This window comes from Ctenopharyngodon idella, chromosome 3 (assembly GCF_019924925.1).
Source record: "Ctenopharyngodon idella isolate HZGC_01 chromosome 3, HZGC01, whole genome shotgun sequence".
In the NCBI taxonomy this organism is placed as follows: domain Eukaryota; kingdom Metazoa; phylum Chordata; class Actinopteri; order Cypriniformes; family Xenocyprididae; genus Ctenopharyngodon; species Ctenopharyngodon idella.
In genome coordinates this window covers 40,436,588-40,460,184 of record NC_067222.1, presented here as the reverse complement: position 1 = coordinate 40,460,184, position 23,597 = coordinate 40,436,588, and the positions used below count along the sequence as shown (strand labels likewise).

Genomic DNA, 23,597 nt, shown 5'->3' with positions numbered 1-23,597 from the left:
TTAACTGCGTCTGAAAATCAGCATTATTCATGATTTCCATCGTTTACTGGATCATTTATCAGTGATTTATATTGTAAACACCCGTCCTTCGATCTGACAGCCACCACTATAGCTTCTATGTACAGCTGCTTTTATATTCTCAGCAAGCAATAGCACTGTACGATTCAATATATTTCCAAGGATAGAATTATAGCATATCTAGCATCTTGCAGAACAGGATCATGTGATGAATTACCGTAAACCACCGTATAGAGAGCGCGCACGAACTATAACCTTTTGATTGGCCTCCTCCAAAACGCTTTTGCCAATAGTACCATGGCAACTGTTGCTACGGAAGCCCTGTCCTTTTGGATTGTTCTGGGTGGAATTAAAAAAAAAAAAAGAAATGTTATTGCTGGCGCACTCCAACCTTGATCCCAGCATGAATTATGAATGGTTGACAGGGCGTTGCTTGGCGGTTGCTGGGGTTTTCTGGTTGGTTGCTCGATACCTGGTCCTAATCAAACGAGCCTACCCCACTCTTACATTCTGGTTCCTAGATTTGTTCTGAGACCCTTCTTTAAAATAAGTTTATACATCCCGATTTATCATCTGTCAAGTCCATAGCTTTTACCACATTTTATGGTACACAAAGTGTTTCACGTTACTTGGAAAACAGGGCTCTGTTGTACTGGGTCCATGTGCAGAACATTTTCCATAGGTTTATTTTTATCATGTTCAATAGGTTTATTTACAATCCGTCTCTGTATTGCACTTGGCCATCCAAAGGTACACTGTTCCATTTTTTTTTTTTTACCAGCAAGTTACTGTAGGCTAATTACAGTAACTACAGTTTCAAATTTACAGTAAACAATACACAACAGATCCAGTGCTGTAGCTATTGTATAAAGTAAGAAAAGTAGTACTACAACATTATAGTATCACAGCAATTATATTATTCCATAATAAAAACACATCAGTTGATACTTTTTTTATTGTTGCATGAATGACTTAAATGAACGTAATAAAATATTTATAATACAAACATTCCAGCAACATTGAAACAGAATGGTACAAGTAATAAGGTAAAAAAAGAAGTTCAGGCAAGTAGTACTAATTAACTAATTGTGGTAGTTGTAGTCAGTGCAGGGCGAGGATGAAGACAATGCTGAAACAGATAAAAATAAAAATGATTTATGTCACTGTTATTTTAGAAACCCCTCATATCTCTCGTAGCCACATGTAAGTGTTTAATCATACTTTTAATAACATCAGACAAATTTGATTTTTTTTTCCTTGATCTTTTTTTTTTTTTTTTTTAAACTGCTCATACTTACTTACTTAATTTGTCTTTTTCCACTCAAATTCTGAAAGCCTCTGCATAAATGTTGCCACACGAGTATTAAAGTTTTGTGGTTTCCTTTGGACAGCGGAACCTGTCCTTCGGCTTGTACCTGATTTTGAGGTACATTTAGTCCCCTCCGGATTGATCCTTACGAAGAACCTGAAGAAAAGCAGAAAAAACACATGGCACGTGATGTAAAAGAAAACGTGATTCATCAGACCAGGCCACCTTCTTCCATTGCTCCGTGGTCCAGTTCTGATGATCACGTGCCCACTGTTGGCGCTTTCGGCAGTGGTCTGTGCAGCCCCATACGCAACAAACTGCGATGCACTGTGTATTCTGACACCTTTCTATCAGAACCAGCATTAACTTCTTAAGCAATTTGAGCTACAGTAGCTCGCTTGGTAGATCAGGCCAGCCTTCGCTCCCCACGTGCATCAGTGAGCCTTGGCCGCCCTGTCGCCGGTTCACCACTGTTCCTTCCTTGGACCACTTTTGATAGACACTGACCACTGCAGACTGGGAACACCCCACAAGAGCTGCAGTTTTGGAGATGCTCTGACCCAGTCGTCTAGCCATCACAATTTGGCCCTTGTCAAACTCACTCAAATCCTTATGCTTGCCCATTTTTCCTGCTTCTAACACATCAACTTTGAGGACAAAATGTTCACTTGCTGCCTAATATATCCCACCCACTAACAGGTGCCGTGATGAAGAGATAATCAGTGTTATTCACTTCACCTGTCTGTGGTCATAATGTTATGCCCGATCCAATTAAATGATTATATTAGCATGCACTGTAAGCCAATTCTCTTAGTGTTGCTAGTGTAACAGTATAATAGAGCTTCTGGTGTATGATGTATAATTTAAACACAAACCAATAAGCTTAGTAGTTAGTCATCATGAAACTGCATTCGCAACCCATATTACTTCCATAAGAGGACGTATCTTTGATCCAAAAGAAACAGAAGTAAAATACCAAAAGAAAGAGTAAATTACAAAAAAAAAAAAACCTTGTACAAATGTGCTCAAAACTCACCTCTGAATGAGCTCTAGAGTGGCACTGGCTGACTCCTGGTACTCGATATTAAAAACGTAGAAGCACCCAAAGAACACAGACAATGCTGCTGCAAAGTCCAGTTGGTCGTCTATAGAGTGCGTTACTCTGCCCTCAATGCTGATAAACCATTTGGACGAAGTCAGCAAGGTATCACCTGAAATATAAAGAATCAATGTAAATATATTTGTATGCAAATACAAACTAATGAGTTAAGTGTAGCAATGTCTTACCAAGCATGATGAGCCGGGGCGTTGCCGGTAAGCTCATTTCATTTTCGATGGACGTCTTTGTAGCAGTTTCCTTGAAAACAAAAAATATGAACATGTTAACACTCGGATTTCGTCAAACCCCCTTCAAAACTTTAGTTGAACTGTAACACTTAATAGTTACTGACATCTGCTAAGATGAACACAGAGTTGTCCTTTTCCTTAAAGTATTTCATCATTAACAGGATGGCTGATATGGCAGTCCTGTTATTATTTGGTGCATTGGCGTCATCGTCGATCTCACTTAGGACACTCTGGACGTCTTCGTTCCACTTCAGTCTCTGACTACAGAAGTAGTTCAGTATTCTCTTGGCTTTAACAGTAAGGGTTTCGCTAAAGCGGCTTCTGATGTCAATCCCAGTCAGGATTTTGAAGTGCCTGCAGAGGCCTCTTTCAGTGAACAGGAACGGCCAATGCCCTTCTATCTCACTGATGGTAGGAGGGGGGCATGAGTTGATCATGTGGCGCTGGTAAACATAAGTCTGCTGCATTAAGTCATCTACGTTGGGCAACTCGGCAGCCCTTGGGCCTGCAGACTGAAAAATCTCTGCCGCAACCTTCCTCTTCATTTCAAGAGAATCTGCCGTCTCTCCTTCTGGGATGGAGGAAGGCTGCCAATTAATGCATCCGTAACTGTCCACTTTACATCTGACTTTTCTCGCAGAGTAGCTGTCCTGTTGTCCAGCTCTCTTTGCTGATGGCCTTCTAGGTCGACGAATCCTGTGTTCCAAAATGTCTCTATTCACATGTTCTACCCTAGTTTTTAGTTGTCTCTGTAGGCAACTGAAGCCATTTCCTAGTTGTTCTCCTTCCTCAGAAATGTCTCCAAATGTCAGGGGATATGTAGTCACGATGCTTCGTGCCACTTCTCCACAGGCGGACAAGTTTGGGTTTGGACAGTGGACTTGCATGGCTGCCACAACAATCCTAACAAACTCCCTTCTTGGCCCAGGTCGAGCCCTCTCTCCAGTGGATGTTGCCTGAACGAGAGCTGCTGGCATGCGGTCCCAAGGAACCTGGAAACTTCTGACCCAGTTGGACTTTATAGGATAGTGAGGAATGAAGGGCTGTTCAAGAAGGGACTCGTTTGAGGATAATGGAGTGAGTGTCATCTCATTAGGTGTTCCATCCACTTGTCCACTGGATTCTTGGTAAAAAAAAAAAAAAAATAATCGTGGAAAGAGATACAGAGAAATTGAAATATGTTGAAGATAGGGCTGGGCGATTTTCCCGATTTTTTCGATTAATTCGAATTTAATGTTTTGTCGCAATTTTGAATAAAAATGTCAGCAAATGTTACAATTATAAATGTTGACAATACAGCAGTTAAGAGAAGAAAATGATCCGACCTCATGATGGCGCGCCTGATTAACCGCTCTAGTGTGACGCTCTATGAACGTAGAACACATCACTAGTCTTAAAACACATCTCAACTTTTCAGAATGCCGCAAGCGCACCGCAGGTCATGTGACAAGAACCAACCGATCAGCTTCGGCCTTTTCGTAACAACACTGAAAGCTCAGCCGAACAGCTGTACAGGGCGGGTTTTTATTTCTCATCTCCTTAAATATATCTAGTAGTAAAGCTAATGCAAGGGCTAGAAATCAATTAATCCTTTGCTGATACTTCCTCGTCATCATGGAGAGCGCAGTTCATGGTTGCATAGTAATGACAGACGCCACGGGAGCGCAAGCACTTGTGGAAAGGAGGAGAAAGTGCCGCGGCCGCGCTTTCCACGCGTTTTTAGACGCGATATGTGGCTGTTCACTCAGAAATGCGTTATTGCATTGAAAAAAAATGGAGACACGGGCAGTGTCCGCCGCGTTTTTAGAATGCTGTTTCATGGGTGAGACGCTGCAAAAGACGTGAGACACGAGTGCAACACCCAAGCAAGTCCGCCAAACATAAAAACAATAGGAAAAAAAATAGCGCAATGGAATGGAAATATCTGTAAAGAACTACTACTGTATGTTTGATATTTCATGTTTGTATGATGGTGACAGGCTGAAAGCTGCTGTTATATTCTGTTTTTACAAAGCATTTGCTGGTAATAATAGCCTATTACTGGTGTTATTTATTGCCATATTTAGCATTTTTCTTATTTTAAATTATTTCTGAGTGCATAGGATATGTTTAAGATAAGTTTGTACAACATTTGCCTTCATATTTAATGCATATTTTCTGCAAAGACATTTAACAAAAGTCATTTGTTTTACAGTTACACCATGTTGATCACTTCATGTGTGGTGCACTTGGAATATAATTTTTTTTTAAACCAGACTGTTAATAAAGAGAAAGTTACTTGAATCATATTGTAGTTAAGTTTTTAAGCTGACTAGTTAAACAAAAAAAATTGAAACCGTGAATCGGTCAATCGTTCTGAAAAAAAAACAAAAAAAAAAACCTGAGATTTAATTTTTTTTGTCAAATCGCCCAGCCCTAGTTGAAGAGCCAACAAAGTACCTTCTTTAGAGGCCTCTCAAGCATCATTTATCAGTAAAACTTTGCTATAATGCACTGGGTCTCATTCACCAACAGTTGTGTGGATTATTCGTATTTATACCACAGAAGAACTTTGCAGGAAAAAATTCTGCATAATTCACAAAACGTGCATACGCACACAAATTTTGTTCCAACATGAATGAGCTTGGAGTATTCTTAATCAGCAACCATGTGCCCAGGGTTAATAATTAGCACAAAACAAACCCAAACCATCTCATCATAAAGGCTCTACACACAACCTTTCCTTTACAGCCTTTTGTCTGTCTCAGCAAACATATACTAACACCTGAGAGCACAAGCAACAATATCCGAACAATGCCAAGTGTGCCATCCTCAAAACCAGTTCAAACTCTTCTTATAACACACCTTGTCTTAGTTTTATATATGATGAAATACATCCATGTATAAGATTTCATCTTAACATATTCATAGACCCAGCCAGTGTATATGATTTTTGCATACAAGTGGTTTTGGTTGTTCCTAAATTTTTTTAGTAAATTTAGAATACATTTTAGTTCGAAACTTATTGATGAATCATGATTTGTTTGTGAAAATGTTTGTATGCAAACTTCACGCACAAATTTGTGTGTACACACAGTTAGTCAATGAGACCTGTTGTTTTGAAAATCTGAATAAATTTACTTAGGGTAATTATATACAAGCTTTCAAGAGAATACAGATGTGGCCTTTGAAAACATGTGAAAAAGAAACGGAACCTGTCCAGATTTCATGCAATATCATGCAATGTTAGGAGAGACAATGTCAAAAGAGGGCAGTCATGTTAGAGAACAGAAGCACTGTGTCCAAAATCATAATATTTCCCTACTATATAGTATGTGAAAAACAGTACACCAAAAGAATAGTTTGTCCGAATACATAGTATTTGAAAAACAGAAGGGGAAAAGTACCCAGATAACCTACTACTTCCAGTAAGTGCGCATTCAATGGACACTTACTATTCCATGAGGTTTTTCCCGGCACAAAAACAATTAGGGGTTTGAATGAATAAACAATGTCAATTAGCATGAGGGTATACCACTTGAACAGGTAAAAATGATACCAAATACAACAAAAGCTTTTTTCTATTGACATACCAATCTAAAAGAGAAAACAATGATTCAATATCTGATATGTCTTATGATTAAAATATTTACTACTTTGTATCCTCTACTACAGGGAGTAGTAGGGTTGTGTTCAGGGAACACAACCCACTTTAGTTTTAGTCCAGAATTCTACACATTTCGAAACAAGGATCCTCGTTTGCAAATCACTGGACATTTTAGAGACAAAATGGTTGGAAATGTTGGAAACAAAGGTGTAGTCAGTTTGGGGGAAAGTTGGACTGAGTACAGGGGGCCCAGAGCTTTTGCGGAGCCCACCACTTCTCCCCGCAACTCGCTTCCGGGTTTTGGTCTAAAAAAATTGGGTCAGAGTTCCACCACTATTCTGACCACTTGTAATCAGATTTCGAGGGGAGGGTCTCTGACTTCGTGAGTGCATACATCACACACTACATGTGTGTTGGTTGACCAATAAAATTAATATAAACTAATTAAGGAAAAAAATTCAATCATAACGAAACACACCCCAAATACATTTCAATGTTAAAGCTTTTTTTTTGGTTAAAAAATGATCCAAAATTAATTTTTGAGCAAGTATATAACCAAGCCAGAGTCAACACCTTGTGCTCCTCAAACCATTCCTGAACCATTTTTGCTTTGTGCTAGGGCGCACCAGGGAACCAGGGAATACTGTTTCCATGAAAGGGTGTACATCTGCAAAGGGGTCTGCAACAATGCTTAGGTAGGTGGTATGTGTCAAAGTAACATCCACGTGGATGGCAGGACCCAAGGTTTCCCAGCAGAACATTGCCCAAAGCATCACACTGCCTCCGCCGACTTGCCTTCTTCCCATAGTGCATCCTGGTGCCACGTGTTCCCCAAGTAAGCGACGCACACGCACCCGGCCATCCACGTGATGTAACAGAAAGCATGATTCATCAGACCAGGCCACCTTCTTCCATTGCTCCGTGGTCCAGTTCTGATGCTCATGTGCCCACTGTTGGTGCTTTCGGCGGTGAACAGGGGTCAGCATGGGCACCCTAACTGGTCTGCGGCTATGCAGCCCCATACGCAACAAACTGAGATGCACTGTGTATTCTGACACCTTTCTATCAGAACCAGCATTAACTTCTTGAGCAATTTGCTCGTCTGGTAGATCGGACCACACGGGCCAGCCTTCGCTCCCCACGTGCAACAATAAGCCTTGGCTGCCCATGACCCTGCTGCCGGTTCACCACTGTTCCTTCCTTGGACCACTTTTGATAGATACTGACCACTGCAGACCAGGAACACCCCACAAGAGCTGCAGTTTTGGAGATGCTCTGACCCAGTCGTCAGCTATCACAATTTGGCCCTTGTCAAACTCGCTCAAATCCTTACACTTGCCCATTTTTCCTGCTTCTAACACATCAACTTTGAGGACAAAATGTTCACTTGCTGCCTAATATATCCCACCCACTAACAGGTGCCGTGATGAAGAGATAATCAGTGTTATTCACTTCACCTCTCAGTGGTCATAATGTTATGCCTGATTGGTATATACAGTTTAAATGTAATTTTTTTTATTATTTTAAAGTCATCTTAGGTTCTAAAATATAATGAACCCTGAGAAAAAGTGTTTTCAAAGGCCACATCTGTAGGTCAAACAGTCCTTCTCTCACATTAATACCAGTAAACTATGATGTCAATCATTGAAAATTACCAATGAACACTGCATCGTTTTCTTTATCCACCTGGATGAGAATTGCTTTAGATAGCCATCCAATTTGACAGCATTTTGTTTTTACTTCTGAGTGACAGGTGTAAGGGGATGATCACACAGAGCATGTTTTTGCTCTTAAAACATGAGACACATTATAACTACTGTAGTACTGCAGTTACTATAGTACGCAATAGTAACTGCAGAGCTGCAGCGCTGATGAATGGAAAAGATGGCAGGGTCTCAAGTGCTAGACTCAGCGCAACTGTCAGACATCCATCTACCACGTTTACACAGAAAAACAAAAGCAGCAGATCTTACATTCTTCTAACATCACTGCTTTCTGACCTCGTACATGCTCATACCGGCAATCATATCTTTCTTCACGCATAGCAGCAGCATTTAATTTATTGGCATCATACTGATTTACTGGCAAAGTTACAACTTCTCATACTGGACAACTGCCAGAACTAATTTACCAGTATTTTTTTAAATCCTGTTCACACATGATCTCTAACGGTAATTTGCCAACAATTTACAAGTAAAAACTGCAAAAAGAGTGCAAAAAGAGCTATTGTCAGTCTCTCAATTCAGTGACAACACTGGTCGGTTCTGAGAGAGGTTGACAGACTCTTTCATGCAAACGTGGCACTAGTGAACGCTGTGTAAACACCTTAATCCTTTAAAGTGGGCACCATAATGAAAAGCAAGACACGACAACACCATACAGAGGTACTATGAGCACAACAGGCAGATGTTTTTCTGCTTTTAAGTTTGTTTCTTACCTCTTTGTCTGAACGTTTTCACTAGTTTTCGACATTGTATAGGCTCCAGAAAGTCTTGAAGATCTGACACCTCTACTAAGGAAAGGTCCTCTGTCTTCTCCACACCCACCACACATGAAAGATGATTGACCATATTTTGAACTTTGTTACTGTCCAACTCTGGGAGAATTCTTTTGATTTCCTCTTGGATTGCGCCTGTAGGGGGTTAAAAAGAGCACAATGAGGGTGGGTTGCATCAATAAGGACGAAGCTTAAACCAAATGTAATTGAAATCAAACAAAGGGATAGTTCACCCAAAAAATTAAAATTATCCCATGATTTACTCACGCTCAACCCATCCTAGGTGTATATGTCTATCTTTCAGAATTCAGACAAACACAATTAGAGTTCAAGATTTTGAAGTCCAAAAAAGCGCATCCATCCATCATAAAAGTAATCCATACAGCTCTAGGTGGTTAATAAAGGCCTTCTGTAGAGAAGCGATGGTTTTTTGTAAAAAAATAAAAAAATAAATTTAAAAAACCACCGGAAGTGGTTAGAAGTCTAAAACGAGAAATTTTAAAGAGAAATGTCGGAAGACTTCGATATAAGAGAAGAGGAGCTTGAGTTTGTTGCCCAGCCGTATTAGTTTGAACCGCGAGGCGTCTAAGCTTACGATACTCCTACATCCTGCATCATATATCGCTAGGCCTGTCGCAATAATCAATATATCGACTTATCGCGCAATATATGTACATGACTTCAATCATTTTTGGTGACGCAATATATCGGCCATTATGTTTACATGATAATTAATGTCAATCATGCTGTCATCTGCAGTTCCTAGACAGAGCAGTCATCGACAGGTGAAAAAAGGCGTTATTTGAGACGTTATGGTGTTTTCCTGACAACTACAGACAGTTTGGAAGAACAAGTCTGAATGCTCTCGATTTCAAAGCCGCAATCCACTGTTCCGGTGCAAATATAAATGTCTTTGTTCATACGGACATCTGACTGCTAAGTAGGGTTTGTGTTTTCAGCAATAGTGTACCCTTACTTTTCAGAGAAAAGGTCAGGGAAAAATCTGTAAATGGAAAATCCCCATAGTGCCTTTTGTGCATTTGCAGTTTTTTTTTACTTATTACTTTGCACTTTTTTTAGAAAATATTTACCATTTATTCAATTTTTTTTTTTTATTTAGGATATTATATTTTTTGATCCTTCATTTCAGTGATCTAAAGAATTAAATGGTTGGTGTCATTTGAAAGTGTGTAGGCCTACTTGCATTATTATGCTGTTATATTATTATTATATATTCAGTGGCATAAAATGGCCTTAAAATGACAATAATATTGTTTATCATAATTATTTCTGGAACAATATATCACACAAAAAAAAAGTAGTTATCGTGACAGGCCTGTAATATCGCTTCAGAAATTAATCTTTTGGCACAAATCGACATGCCTAGGCCATCTGCTGGAAGCTAGTTATTATAGTTAATAAAGTTAATATCATCGCTTCGCTTTAGAAGGCCTTTATTAACCTACTGGAGTCATATAGTTTACTTTTACGATGGATGTATGTGCTTTTTTGGCTTTACGAATCTTTTGTTTTGAATCAGTGGTTCAGAGCGCCAAAGTCGCGCGATTTCAACGAAACGAGGCTTCGTTACCATCATAAGCGTTTCAAAATTTCAATGGTTCACGTGACTTTAGCAGTTTGATTCACGCTCCGAACCACTGATTTGAAACAAAAGATTCGTAAAGCTTCGAAGCTTCATGAAGCAGTGTTTTGAAATCGCCTATCACTAGATATTGTTGAATAAAGTCGCTATTTTGTTTTTTTGGCACACAAAAAGTATTCTCGTCGCTTCATAACATTAAGGTTGAACCACTGTAGTCACATGAACTGTTTTAAATATGTCTTTAGTAGCTTTCTGGGCATTGAAAGTGTTAAATATCTTGCTTTCAACGCAGGCCTCACTGAGCCATCGGTTTTTATCAAAAAAAATAAAAATCTTAATTTGTGTTCTGAAGATGAATGAAGGTCTTACGGGTGTGGAACGACATGACGGTGAGTAATTAATGACAGTATTTTAATTTTGGCGTGAACTAACCCTTTAACCCTTTACATGGTAATCAATCATTTAAAACAAAGAGTTTACAACGTATGTGTATGAGATCAGCTGTGATAAAATAAATTACTTGTGTACACCAGAAGAGGTGATGACCAGCAAACTACACAAGACAAAAAGTTCTCTCACCGCATACCTTTCACACTTTGATTATCTTGGTCCTCCTCAATTCTTTCTGAGGAGCAATCTTCAAATGCCTCCTCCTTGATCATGATCATGTCTGGTTCTTCTTCCAGCAAGTTTACTGGCTAAAGGATTGGAAATAAAAGAGGGAGCTAGTAAGCTGTATTCTGACAATGTTTTTAAGAGGACTCCATATACTTCATACAGCAGTACATGAGACCAACCTCTCCTATGATGACCGCAGACTCGAGGTGTGTGTCGTCCTCCTGCTCACCAACCTTTGACTCCTCGTGTCTCCAGAGGTTCATGCACCATTCCTTACCAAAGACATTGTCAATTGCTGGGCGATGTCCAGTGTCTGCTGAACATGTGGGCATTAGGCGGGTATAGTCAGGGGATGTTTGAACCTCCAACCTTTAGGTTATCAGACCTTTAAAGCAGCTTTTTGCATTTAACATCAATATATCTGCAGATCTCGATTTGTGCATCAGAAGAAAAGGAAACATCTTAAATATTACCTGTAAGTCCCGAATGGCTGAATGGACCTTTTGTCCCGTTCATCTTTCCAGCGGTTTTCCGAGCAGATTGAAGTTCACTTTCCAGAAAATGACATTTCTTTTTCAGAGATTCATTTTCGCTTGAAAATCGCGATATCTCTAGTCGCAGAAAAGACGAATTTTTCTCGAAAAGTTTGCTTAATTCCACAACAGCTGTTTTCGCCAACGTTTCCATTATGGATGTTAACTGTGTCTGAAATTCAGTTGTATTCATTATGTCCATTGTTTATGGGACACTTTTTTTTTTTTTTTTTTTTAAACGCGTCCTTCGACCCGACAGCTCAATTAATGTCTCAAATTAAATGTTTAGTTATACCTCAAATAAACAATGGCGGTATGTTACCTTAATTATTTATGAAGATAGAAACAAAGCATAGCGTTTGGCAGAAAAGGATCATGGGATGAATTAGCGTAAACCCCCGTGTAGAGGCGCCTATTCTACAATCCACAGGAATGCAGTTGTCTTTGTTCACTTGAAGAGGTTTGGCTGCTCCTAAACAAAACCCTTTTTAAAGAAGCCTTGAAATAAATGGAATTGTCATGAATTTCCGAGTTAAAAGCCTTGTCAAACCACCAAATTTTTAAGTATTATGAAAGATTGTAATATTAAATCTTGTTTTTAAATAAACTCTCATAAAGCTTTTTTGTTATTGTGCGTAAGTTTGGGGGGTGAAATTAGAGAGTTGAATTCAAGAAGAAAAGCTAGAAGACAAAGAGTAATTAGACAATTTTTGTTTGTCAAAGATAACTTTTCACAATAAAAAATAACATCTATGATTACAAAGGAGTGCATTGTAAAATACTCACCTGAGATGACATTACACCAGTATTAGTGCCAATGCTGTGCACTTTTAATAACACTTTTAAAAAATACTTTTGATAAATGTTGCTGAAGAGCTAAATTGCTTGTCGGAAGAATTATTACATTGGTAAAGAAAAAGTCTAAAATGTTTTGAGAAAGACAAAAGATAAACATATAAAAGTTTTAAGATAATTTTTTTTTTTTTAAAAATCGCTCTTTGGTTATCCTGTTTCAAACATGCAATTTTCGATGCTGATATTTTACAAACACAGAAATAAAATCACTTTAAAATCTAATGTAAAGTGTAAACCGCATATGATTAAATAATGGTGACGTCTATTAAAATTTAAGATTTGACTGAATGTCAAAATTTAGGCTACCACTTTATTTTATTCAGAGAAAAGTGAATTATGTAAAATGTTTCAGGGAAGGCAATACATAAAATAGTTGTTTAAACATAATGAAGCTTTAAACAACTATTGCTTGTAATCAATGGAAATAATGGGGAGACTGTTACTGTTTAGTGTTGGAAAGCATTTATATTAATACTGTTATAAAAAACAACCTTTACTCTCAGTATTTTCATCCAGTTTTTCCCCCCATGGTTTCACTTTTTTAATGCGTTGTATTCAATAGCATCATGACATATCATCCTTAATGTTCAACGAACAGATAACAAAGATATTCTACAGATTTGAAACCAGACATCATGTTCACTTATTTAAGTAACGCAGTAACCAGTGGCATATTAGGCAGAATAATGCACACTCAACAGTTGTTTCATACAAAAACTAAGTACATATAATATTTAGTAACAATATATTTTAATTCTAACTAACACAGCGTTGTGTTTTAAGAGCAGTTTTTGTACACGTATCTTTTCCCACACTTTGAGCAGTTATGTGGCTTTTCTCCAGTGTGGTTTTGGAAGTGAACAATAAGACGACACTTTTGAGCGAAGCTCTTTCCACACTATGTGTACGCGTACGGCCTCTCACCAGAATGAGTGCGCTCGTGTAATAAAAAGCTTGGTTTTTGAGAAAAACGTCGACCACAAACTGTACAAACAAAAGGTTTTTCTCCAGAGTGCGTACGCATGTGTTTTTGTAATCGGCTTAGATATTCAAAGGTTTTCTCACATAAAACACACTTTAACTTTTTTAACTTTTGTGTATTAGTTACCCGTTTACGCTTTCTTTTCACTTTGCTGGGAAAACATTCGACATCAGGGCTCAAAACTGACCCTGTTACACTGTTTCCATGTGTAGCAATTGTTCCATCAAGAATGTTTTTGTCCTTTCTCAGTTGTCTTCTTAATTTCATGTGGTCGTCTGAGGGTACAGTGGTAAAATCTTCAGAGCTCTGGGCAACACAACTCTCATCACTGGTCATTGCTGGTCCTGTAATTCAATAAATGACACATGAACATCTGAAAATAATAAAGAGCAGCTGTTCAAGTTCTTTCAAAACAAACCTCTCAGACTGTTACTTTGGTCTGCCTCAGGTTTATTTTTCCCAGAGCAATCATCAATCTTCAGCGTCTCTTCTTTAATCATAATTACATCTGGTTCTTCATCCAGCAGATTTACTGGCTAAAGGGTTGAAAATAAAAGAGGGAGCTAGTAAGCTGCATTCTGATTGTTTTTAAGAGAACTCAGTAGTGTGCAAGACCAACCTCTTCTGTAATGACTTTAGAGTCCAGGTGTGTGTCGCCCTCCTGCTTACCAACATTTGACTCCTGGTGTCTCCAGAGGTTCATGCACCATTCCTTACCGAAGACATTGTCAATTGTGGGACGACGTCCAGACTCTGTACCAAACATGTGGGCATTAATTATTTTGCAACGCAGAAGTAAGCTATTTTCTCTGAGATTTTATGTGCGAGATTTCAAAAACAAGATCAGCATTTTTTTTTTTCCTCAGAAAGAAGTACAAATACATTTAATTTAGGCAAAAATTCACAGTATCAGTCTGCTTTTAACATGCGTTATATAGGCAGTGTTTCTCTACCAGGGGTCCATGGACCCCTAGTGGTCCTTGACATAATGCCAGGAGGTCCTTATAAAATATCTGAATATGAATTTTTGTATATTTTGTCATTTGACATGTTCCCATAAAAGAAGAAGATAATATATGTATAATATAACTGACGAAATGACTAAATATAGAACAAGTCAACTAACGTAGTAGTAAATTATACTTGATTGCATTTGGTTGTCACAAAGGCATTAATGATACCAATGAGCCAATTTTATTCTGGGGTCCTTGAGGATGGTTCCAAATATGACAGGTGTCCTTTACTCAAAAAAACGTTGAGATTCACTGGACTAAATCACCTCTAAGTCCCGGATGTCTGAATGGAGCTTCTGTCCCGTTAATTTTTCCAGCGGTTTTCCGGGCAGACTGAAGTTCACTCTCCAGAAAATGACATTTCTTTTTCAGAGATTCATTTTCGCTTGTACATCGTGAAATCTCTAACCGCAGCAAAAACGAATTCTTCTCTAAAAGTTTGAGTATGTCCACAACAGCTGTTTTCGCCACAGTTTCCATTATGGATATTAGCTGTGTCTGTACTTCAGCCGTATCCATAATTTCCATATTTTACGTCAATTTAATTTAGTTGATGTAGTCTCTGCTGTATTCTACTCCACATTTGTTTTTATTCTGACAGACAATGCTACTATATTCTTTACGATCTTTCTGTAGAAACAAACTACCGGTTGACAGAAAAGGATCATGGGATGAATTACCGTAAAGCACCGTGTAGAGGCGCCTATCTTATAGTTGACAGTTATCTCTTGAGGAGGTTTGGCTGCTTAGCATTCCACTTTACCACCAGTGGTACAAATGCCATTCAAAAGAGACCTTGCTAAGGGGCTAAACAAAACCCTTTTTTTTTAAATTCGGTGTGAAACAGGTGAAATTGTGACTTATTTCTGAATGGCTTATCAAACTCAGAGGGGTGGAATTAATTCATTGGCTGTTCATTGGATTGTTAAAATTGGGCGTTTTTTTAGATCTGGTATTGGATTGGTTTGAGTGCAGCGCGGCCTTGCATACTTCGGCAAAGAGGAGTCAGACATATCAGAGAAGCGCAAGTTGTGACAGTTTTATTTTAAAGATTATGATGTCAATGTTATTTATATATGCCCACCTCTCTGTTCTTCCACACAGTCAACGATTCATCCATTGCCATCTATCCTGAAAAGCTCATATGCACTGTATGCAGTCTGTGTGCTAAACAACTGTAATAAGTTGTACTAGAACAAAAAAAAATTGCTTTTTGTTTAATATGTGTCAAACTTGCAATTTAGATTTAGACGCTGATACTTTACAAACACACAGAAATAAAATCATTTTGAAATCTATATGTAAAGTTTAAACAACAAGGTCCAACTGGATGAAATTGTAGTGAGGACTGTTAAAATGTATAAGAATAGAAGAAAATGAAAAGTTTAATGTGAATTTCTTTATATGAAGCATATTTCTAGTTGAAGCAGGTGGTGATTTTGTACTTAACATCAATTAAAAAAATACTCTTAAACAGGTGATGATCTGTTTAAATCAAAACTGTACTATTTATTTGAGAAAATACTACCACATTTAATAAAAACAAACTATTATTTTATTCAGGAAAAATGTAAAATATTTCAGGGACTAGAAAAGATAAAAACATCATGTTATAAGTTATCATGGCTAGTTATTAAAAAAGTTACAGCAATAACAAATCCATAGCTCTTTTTCTCCAAAGTAGCAGAAAACTGGACACAAGAACATTGTTGCCAAGTCCGCGAAATTGAGCTACTATATTACTGTTGCCGCGGGTTGTAGCGAGTGACCCCAAATAACATGATATTTAGCCCCAGGAATGCAAATTTTACCAGGGAAACCCCACCAAAAAAGCAAATTTTTATCCCCTGGGACTTGATTTTGTATGGGGGACCCCCCTGAAACGTGATTGGCCTAGTTTTGAGTAGCAATTGGGCAGGTTTTGTTGTGAAAACTTGGCAACCCTGCACAAGAACACATTTCACAGTGTTTCAAACAACCTTTACTATCAGCATTTTCATCCAATTTTCAATTTTTAATTCACTTTATTCAATAGTATCCCAACATGTTTCCATCTGTTCAACAAACAGAGAACACTGATATTATATAATGAAATAGGCTGCGTTTCCCAAAAGCATTGCATGGTCTCTACGATCAACTCAGCTCACGAAACGCAGCCCTAGACAGTAGTTTCATACTAAAACTAAGTACACATAATATTCAGTAACAAATCATTTCTATTCTAACTAACACACCGGTGTGATTTAAGAGCAATTTTGTATGCGTAGCTTTTACCACACTCTAAACAGTTAAATGGCTTTTCTCCAGTGTGGCTTCGGAGGTGAACATTGAGAGAAGATTTCTGAGAAAAACTCTTCCCACACTCCATGCACGCGTACGGCCTCTCACCAGAATGAGTGCGCTCGTGAGTTGTGAGATATGTTTTTTGAGCAAACCGTCGACCACAAACTGTACAGACAAACGGTTTTTCACCAGAGTGTGTTCGCATGTGTTTTGTCATATGGCTTAAATATTCAAAGGTTCTCCCACAGAACACACAATTTAATTTCTTCTTTTGTGTAACTGTCATCTGGTTGAAACTTAGGTTGTTGGGAAAAAATCCAACATCAGGGCTCAAATCTGACCCTGTTGTACAGTCTCCATGTGTCGAGATTGTTCCTTCGAGAGTTTGTTCTTCGGTTTGTGGCTGTTGTGGTACGTTCGGCTGGACTTGCTCATCTGACGGTACCGTGTATGTGATAAAATCTTCAGAGCTCTGGGCAACACAACTCTCATCACTGGCCATTGCTGGTCCTGCAATTCAATAAATGACACATGAAAGTCTGAAAATAATAAAGAGTTAATATTTATAGAGTTTCTTTCTCCACAAACCTTTCAGACTGTTACTTTGGTCTGCCTCAGGTTTATTTTTCCCAGAGCAATCATCAATCTTCAGCGTCTCTTCTTTAATCATAATTACATCTGGTTCTTCATCCAGCAGATTTACTGGCTAAAGGGTTGAAAATAAAAGAGGGAGCTAGTAAGCTGTATTCTGATTGTTTTTAAGAGAACTCCACTTACAGGTAGTGTGCGAGACCAACCTCTTCTGTGATGACTGAAGAGTCCAGGCGTGTGTCGCCCTCCTGCTCACCAACATTTGACTCCTGGTGTCTCCACAGGTTCATGCACCATTCCTTACCAAAGACACTGTCAATTGTGGGACGATGTCCAGTGTCTGTTGAACATGTAGGCATTTAAATAGGTAGAGTTATGACTACAGTCTTGAAATATACCAATTGTTATTATATTGTTACTAAGCATACATTATTTCAACCTAGTCACAATAATTCTGGAATCTATCTATATTACCATTTCAGTCATATCCGACTTTCGCCATACGTGTAGGTTGCCAGGTCTTTCCCCAACCCTCCCCATTGCATGGCTTGGGACTCACACACACATCCACACCTACTGCCAATATGGCATGGGAGGAAACCCATGCTGACACGGGGAGAACATGCAAACTCCACACATCCGGGGCTTGAACCAGGGACCTTCTTGCTGTGAGGCGATAGTGAGCCACTGAGCTATTGTTCCACCCAATTTTGGAATAGATCAACCCAAAAAACTTTTGCACCATTTCTGGAGATCAGATCCTGAGAAAATGGCCGTCAACTGTAGAATGGGAGCAGCGGAAGGCCATCTGAGAATCATTTCAGACAATAAGGTGTCTGAAGTTCATTAACATACAGATAACTGCCGTTACAACAGGGGCGACTTTTCTTTCCTTTTGGGTAGTAAACTTTTAACTGGTTGAGTTTAGAAGGTTCTGAGTTCATTCCTACTCCATTGATCCCGAGATGCTTCAAGTACTTTGACTTCTTCATCGAGTTCATAATTTTCTCTTACAATACTTTCTTTTACAGCTTGTATTGTGACAAATCTGTTTTGGGGTTGAAGTCAGGGGATGAAATGACTATAAGATGCCTCACATCACACCAAATGCCAGAACTGTTTTTCTTTTCCCTGAGAAACAAATTGATGATTAAAAGAAAATAAATAGTTTTGAGCTCCATGATGCCAGAAAGATCAAACAATTAGGGAAGAAATACACGGCATTACCGGACTAAACAGAAAGTGAAGAACAATTTCAGTATTTTCTATAAAAAAACAATTATGTGCAACTAACACAAACTGAAGAAAATGTGTTATTTAAATTATTAAGTTTTTTAGTTGCTTTTTTATTCTCTCTAAATGTAATGACAATGAACAGGGACTGGTGGATATTACAATGAAAAAGAAATACATAAAACAAAGCCTTATAGGGTTAGTTCACCCAAAAATGAAATTCTGCCATTATTTACTCAACCTCTAGTTGTTCTAAAGCTGCATGAAATTCTTTCTTCTGTTGAACATAAAAGAAGATATTTTGAAGAATGTCGGTAACCAAACAGTTTCTTGTCTCCATTGACTTCCATAATATAGAAATAAAATACTATGTATGTCAGTGGGGACCAGAAACTGTTTGATTACCAACATTCTTCAAAATATCTTCTTTTATGTTCAACAGAAGAAAGAACTTTGGAACTACTTGAGGGTGAGTAAATAATGCCATTTTTTTATTTTAGGGTGAACTATCCCTTTAAATAAAACAAGGCCTTATTTTCAAGTTTGTGCATTACACAATTAACAGAGCCAATCTATCAAACAATGTTCACTAATCTGTGTATTATTCCCAAAGCAACTCATGGGAACAGAAACCGTTTCCAGAGAATGACCAAGTACAACTTAAAAGGACATTAAAGTCAGCAAACAACATTACTCAAGGGCACAGAGATCATGTTTTGTGGGGCATGAACATACAGAGTTCAGTTAACCAGCTCAGATAATGCACATCCCCATGTAACTTTCTATTTCGCATGTAATTAAGACAAAATTCACAGTATATTGTTGGTACTGCTTTCAACACGCGTTTTATAAGTCACCTCTAAGTCCCGGATGGCTGAATGGAGCTTCTGTCCCGTTCATTTTTCCAGCGGTTTTCCGGGCAGATTGAAGTTCACTCTCCAGAAAATCACATTTCTTTTTTAAAGATTCATTTTCGTTTGTACATCGTGAAATCTCTAATCGCAGCAACAAAGAATTTTCCTCAAAAAGTTTGCTTATTTCAGCAACAGCGGTTCTCGCCATAATTTCCATTATCGATGTTAACTGCGTCTGAAAATCAGAGGTATTCATGATGTTGATCGTTTACGGGAATCTTTAATGTTATAAAAAAAAATATAATATAGCCGTTTCTTCTTCTAGATAGACACTGTCGCTATTCTTCTCGGTGTTTTTGTAGAAACAAACCATAAATAGCGTTTGGCAGAAAAGGATTATGGGACGAATTACCGTAAACCACCGTGTAGATTCGCCGATAAAAGGTTTTAGGTAAAAAAAACCTTGATTTGTTGAAAATCACGAAAAGAATAACATTTATGGAAATGATGGCAGAATATCAAAGTTGTTTTCCCATAAAAACGTGGTATTTACTTGCATTCTGGGGGGAAAAATTACAATAATAATATTAAATAAAACAAATTTCATTGTTTTTTTGTTTTTTTTACATGTTTTGTATTTAATGCTGATCTGATAACTACATGAATTATAACAGAACTATACATTGTTTAAAATTATCTACCCCTGTGATCATAATGATGAAACAAATAAATAACGCAAACCAATGCAGGGTTTAAAACTAATGTCAATCAAGAGCTCACTTTCCTCAAGCCCATTGTCATTCATTAACTGATGCTGTTGCAGGACTGACAAGACAGGTGTTTGTTAAGATTAAATTTCGTAGTGAACCCTTTCCCACATTTTGTACAGGTGTAGGGCCTTTCTCCGGTGTGACTCCGCAGATGCATATCTAGAGTGCATTTCTGTATAAAGCCTTTTCCACAGAGCGGACAGCGATATGGCTTCTCTCCGGTATGGGTGCGCTGATGGGTGTACAAGTGTCCTTTCTGAATGTACCTCTTTCCACAAAGTGTGCACCTGTATGGCTTCTCACCTGTGTGACTCCGCTGATGTATTGTAAGTTGACTAAAACACCTGAACCACTTTGAACAGTAGGTGCAAACAAAACGCTTGTCCCCTGAAATAGTATTGGCACCGCATGTTCTTGTGGACTTTGACGCACTCAAACTCTGTGTGTGACTTAATGAAGTGTTTTCAGATTCAGATGTACATTTCTTAGACAACGACTGCACTGTTTGGTTCACCATTTCTCCAGGTGAGGTGTTTCTGTTCAGTTCTAGTGGTTGTGATTTAGATGGGACTCTTGCAGCTGCATTTTCTCTACTTCCTCTGTCAACACAAGGGACAATTTTGAGAGGATCGTTGGTGGGTGACAGGCTCACGGCTTCACCACAATGGGTTCCTATGGTTAAGTGAAAGTGATGCAAGTCAAATTATTTACAAACACTGGCAATTAATATTATCCACCATTATACAACAGTTAGATCCAGATTTACCCGCTTCACTGTCGTCTTGCCCAATCCAAACATCTACTTCATGTAGCTCCTGCTTTATCATACTAATTGGCTGGTTGACCTCACACGTCTGCTGTGGACTGTCCTTTGACATTTTGACATCACATTATATCTTACATTTGTGTAAAATATATAGAAACATTACATTTTCATCAGCTTTTTTACTTTACAGGTCATTTATGTGGATATTTACATAATGAAGAGAACTTACTTGGTCTTGCTGAATTACTGTTGGGCTGTCTCTAAAAAGGACCTCACCTCCACACCTGTTCAAATGATTGTGCATCTCTTCTTGGGCATCTTCACTGAATAAATAAATAAAAATTGGGTTATTTGAATTTAATTATTATGATCCATGGCATATATATGTTATATAGACTGCTGGGTAGTAACTGATTACATGCAATCTGGATTACGTAATCAGATTCCAAAAAAGTACTTTTAATTAGTTTGTTTTAAAGGATTAGTTCACTTTCAAATGAAAATTAGCCCAAGCTTTACTCACCCTCAAGCCATCCTAGGTGTATATGACTTTCTTCTTTCTTGATGAACACAATCTGAGATATATTAATAAATATCCTGACGCATCCAAGCTTTATAATGGCAGTAAGCGTTACCAAACGAGAATGAGCTGAAGAAAGTGCCTCCATCCATCATAAACGTACTCCACACGGCTCCAGGGGGTTAATAAAGGCCTTCTGAAGTGATGCGATGCATTTGTGTAAATAAAATAAATCCATATTTAACAAGTTATGAAGTAAAATATCTAACTTCCGCCAGACCGCCTTCCGTATTCAACATACGAAGAAAGTGTAAAACTCTTGCAGTTCAAACAGCATACACTACATCCTATGCCTTCCCTATTCAACTTACGGAAAAAGCTTAACTGACGCGACGCCAGTTTACACTTTCTTCGTAACTTGAATATGGAAGTCGGTCTGGCGGAAGCTAGATATTTTACTTCATAACTTGTTAAAATGGATTTATTTATTTTTTTACATAAACGCACGTTTATGATAGATGGATGAGGATGGAGACACTGTCTTCAGCTCATACTCGTGAACCCTGTTCACTTGAAATTATAAAGCTCGGACGCGTCAGGATATTTATTAATATTTCTCCGATTGTGTTCATCAGACAGAAAAAAGTCATATACACCTAGGATGGCTTGAGGGTGAGTAGAGCTTGGGATAATTTTCATTTGAAAGTGAACTAATCCTTTAAAATGGTCATAATCAGATTACAGTTACTTTTTTATTGATTACATGTTATTCACTCAATGTCAGTTAATTGTTTTTATATCAATATGGTACAAGCTTATCCCATTCAAATCAATGTGATAAACGAGTTATGTCAAAAGTAATCTAAAACTAGTCCGATTATATTACCAAAATCCAATTGCATTTACTAATTTACAATTTACGTCAGGTAATTTGATATGTGCCTTATAAAGTATATGCATTTTCAAGCATCATAAAACACAAAAGTGTGACTACCTTTTAACACATGTGAAACTGTGTGTCAGTGTTTGTCCAGTGTTTGTCCACGGCTGGACCTCCGTCAACCTCAGTCTCTTTCTCAGTGCGCTGATTTCACTGCGGCTGCGGGTGACCTCCGATAACAACACTTCACACTCTACATCCACTAGTTTGCTTATCTCTAATACAGCTGTTCGCAAGAGTGTTTCCATGATGGAAGCTAACTGGGTCTGAAAAGAGGAGAGAGTGGACACCATCTCCTAATATTTCCTCAAACTATCGAATGGAAGCCGCTAACTTTTTTCTTTTTTTCTTTTTTTTTCTTTTTTTTGCAGATATACAGAATCTGCCTCTACAAATAATAATAATAATTTGTTATATACTTTAACTTAATAATAGTAAATAAAATGGTTCTACAGTGTTCATCTACACCAAAGCAAAGGTTTCCTTTCCTACTATTTCTTGTACGTGTAGATTAGTGTGATTGCTTTATCCAAACATGGCGCACCAGCGCCATCTACTGAAGTGGAGCATTTTTTTTTACATTTCGGGTAAAATTCACATTCACAAAACCAGATTAATCCGTTAAATCATTTTTTCGAATTTTTATTGCTCATGTAACGTGATTTTACATCCATAGGGAAAACGTTTAGGCTTCCAAATCATATAAGAATGTCATAGATAAATTGCTATTCTGATTCCTACATATTGTGATAATACTATAATACATATGATCACTGTGTATTTTAACGTCTGTCATTCAATAGTATTTATTATTATTATATTATAATTCAGATAAAAAATACTATAGTAATTTATAGTAAATACTATAGTGTTTTGAACCATACTATAGTAAATTGTAGAACACTGTATATATTATAGTATTTACAACACTTTGTTAATGAATGCTACGGCGTACTGTAGTATTAACTATAGTGAACTGATAAACTGTAATAAATACTGTAGTATACTTTAGTTTTTACTAGAGTAAACTGTAGTGTATTGTAGTATATAGTAAAGCAATTTGTTTATATTACTATAGTTGGTATGTTACCACATCAACTATAGAATTGCCACAACAAATGAATTCAAGTACTTTACTACAGTATGGTTCAAAAACATTATAGTATTTACTCTAAATTACTATAGTATTTTTTATGTGGGTTTCTGAGATCTTTCAACTGCACTGCATTTGTGTTTATATAACTCACATAGCTGCCATGCACAGACGTATATTAGAATA

The 23,597-nt window shown here is 37.7% G+C and overlaps 2 protein-coding genes across 10 annotated transcripts; both read right to left on the bottom strand.

Annotated features, from left to right (window-relative positions):
• Positions 1-944: 944 nt before the first annotated feature.
• On the bottom strand, positions 945-12,064 carry LOC127508314 (uncharacterized). 4 transcript variants are annotated; one of them, XM_051886113.1, is made up of 9 exons: positions 11,452-12,064; positions 11,158-11,291; positions 10,947-11,058; positions 8,698-8,892; positions 2,779-3,797; positions 2,615-2,684; positions 2,364-2,538; positions 1,321-1,483; positions 945-1,147 (listed from the first exon to the last, which is right to left on the bottom strand). In XM_051886113.1, the coding sequence occupies exons 1-8, from the start codon at positions 11,711-11,713 to the stop codon at positions 1,321-1,323; spliced, it is 2,130 nt and encodes a 709-aa protein (XP_051742073.1). In that variant the 5' UTR covers positions 11,714-12,064; the 3' UTR covers positions 945-1,147. The 4 variants fall into 4 exon arrangements, with proteins under 4 accessions (XP_051742073.1, XP_051742072.1, XP_051742071.1 ...); XM_051886112.1 differs by having other exon boundaries at positions 1,317-1,483; positions 11,158-11,294; positions 11,452-12,045; XM_051886111.1 differs by having other exon boundaries at positions 11,158-11,294; positions 11,452-12,037.
• Positions 12,065-12,811: 747 nt separating this feature from the next.
• Positions 12,812-22,933, bottom strand: LOC127508325 (zinc finger protein 135-like). Of its 6 annotated transcripts, XR_007928772.1 has the most exons (7): positions 22,373-22,933; positions 21,088-21,181; positions 20,859-20,961; positions 17,710-20,764; positions 17,442-17,575; positions 17,233-17,350; positions 15,846-17,154 (listed from the first exon to the last, which is right to left on the bottom strand). XR_007928772.1 is itself a non-coding variant. In XM_051886136.1 (4 exons), the coding sequence occupies exons 1-4, from the start codon at positions 19,576-19,578 to the stop codon at positions 13,265-13,267; spliced, it is 933 nt and encodes a 310-aa protein (XP_051742096.1). In that variant the 5' UTR covers positions 19,579-20,130; the 3' UTR covers positions 12,812-13,264. The 6 variants fall into 6 exon arrangements, 4 of the variants coding, with proteins under 4 accessions (XP_051742096.1, XP_051742097.1, XP_051742095.1 ...); XR_007928771.1 differs by having other exon boundaries at positions 17,442-20,764; XM_051886136.1 differs by lacking the exons at positions 15,846-17,154; positions 17,233-17,350; positions 20,859-20,961; positions 21,088-21,181; positions 22,373-22,933 and adding exons at positions 12,812-13,692; positions 13,767-13,884 and having other exon boundaries at positions 19,326-20,130.
• Positions 22,934-23,597: the final 664 nt, after the last annotated feature.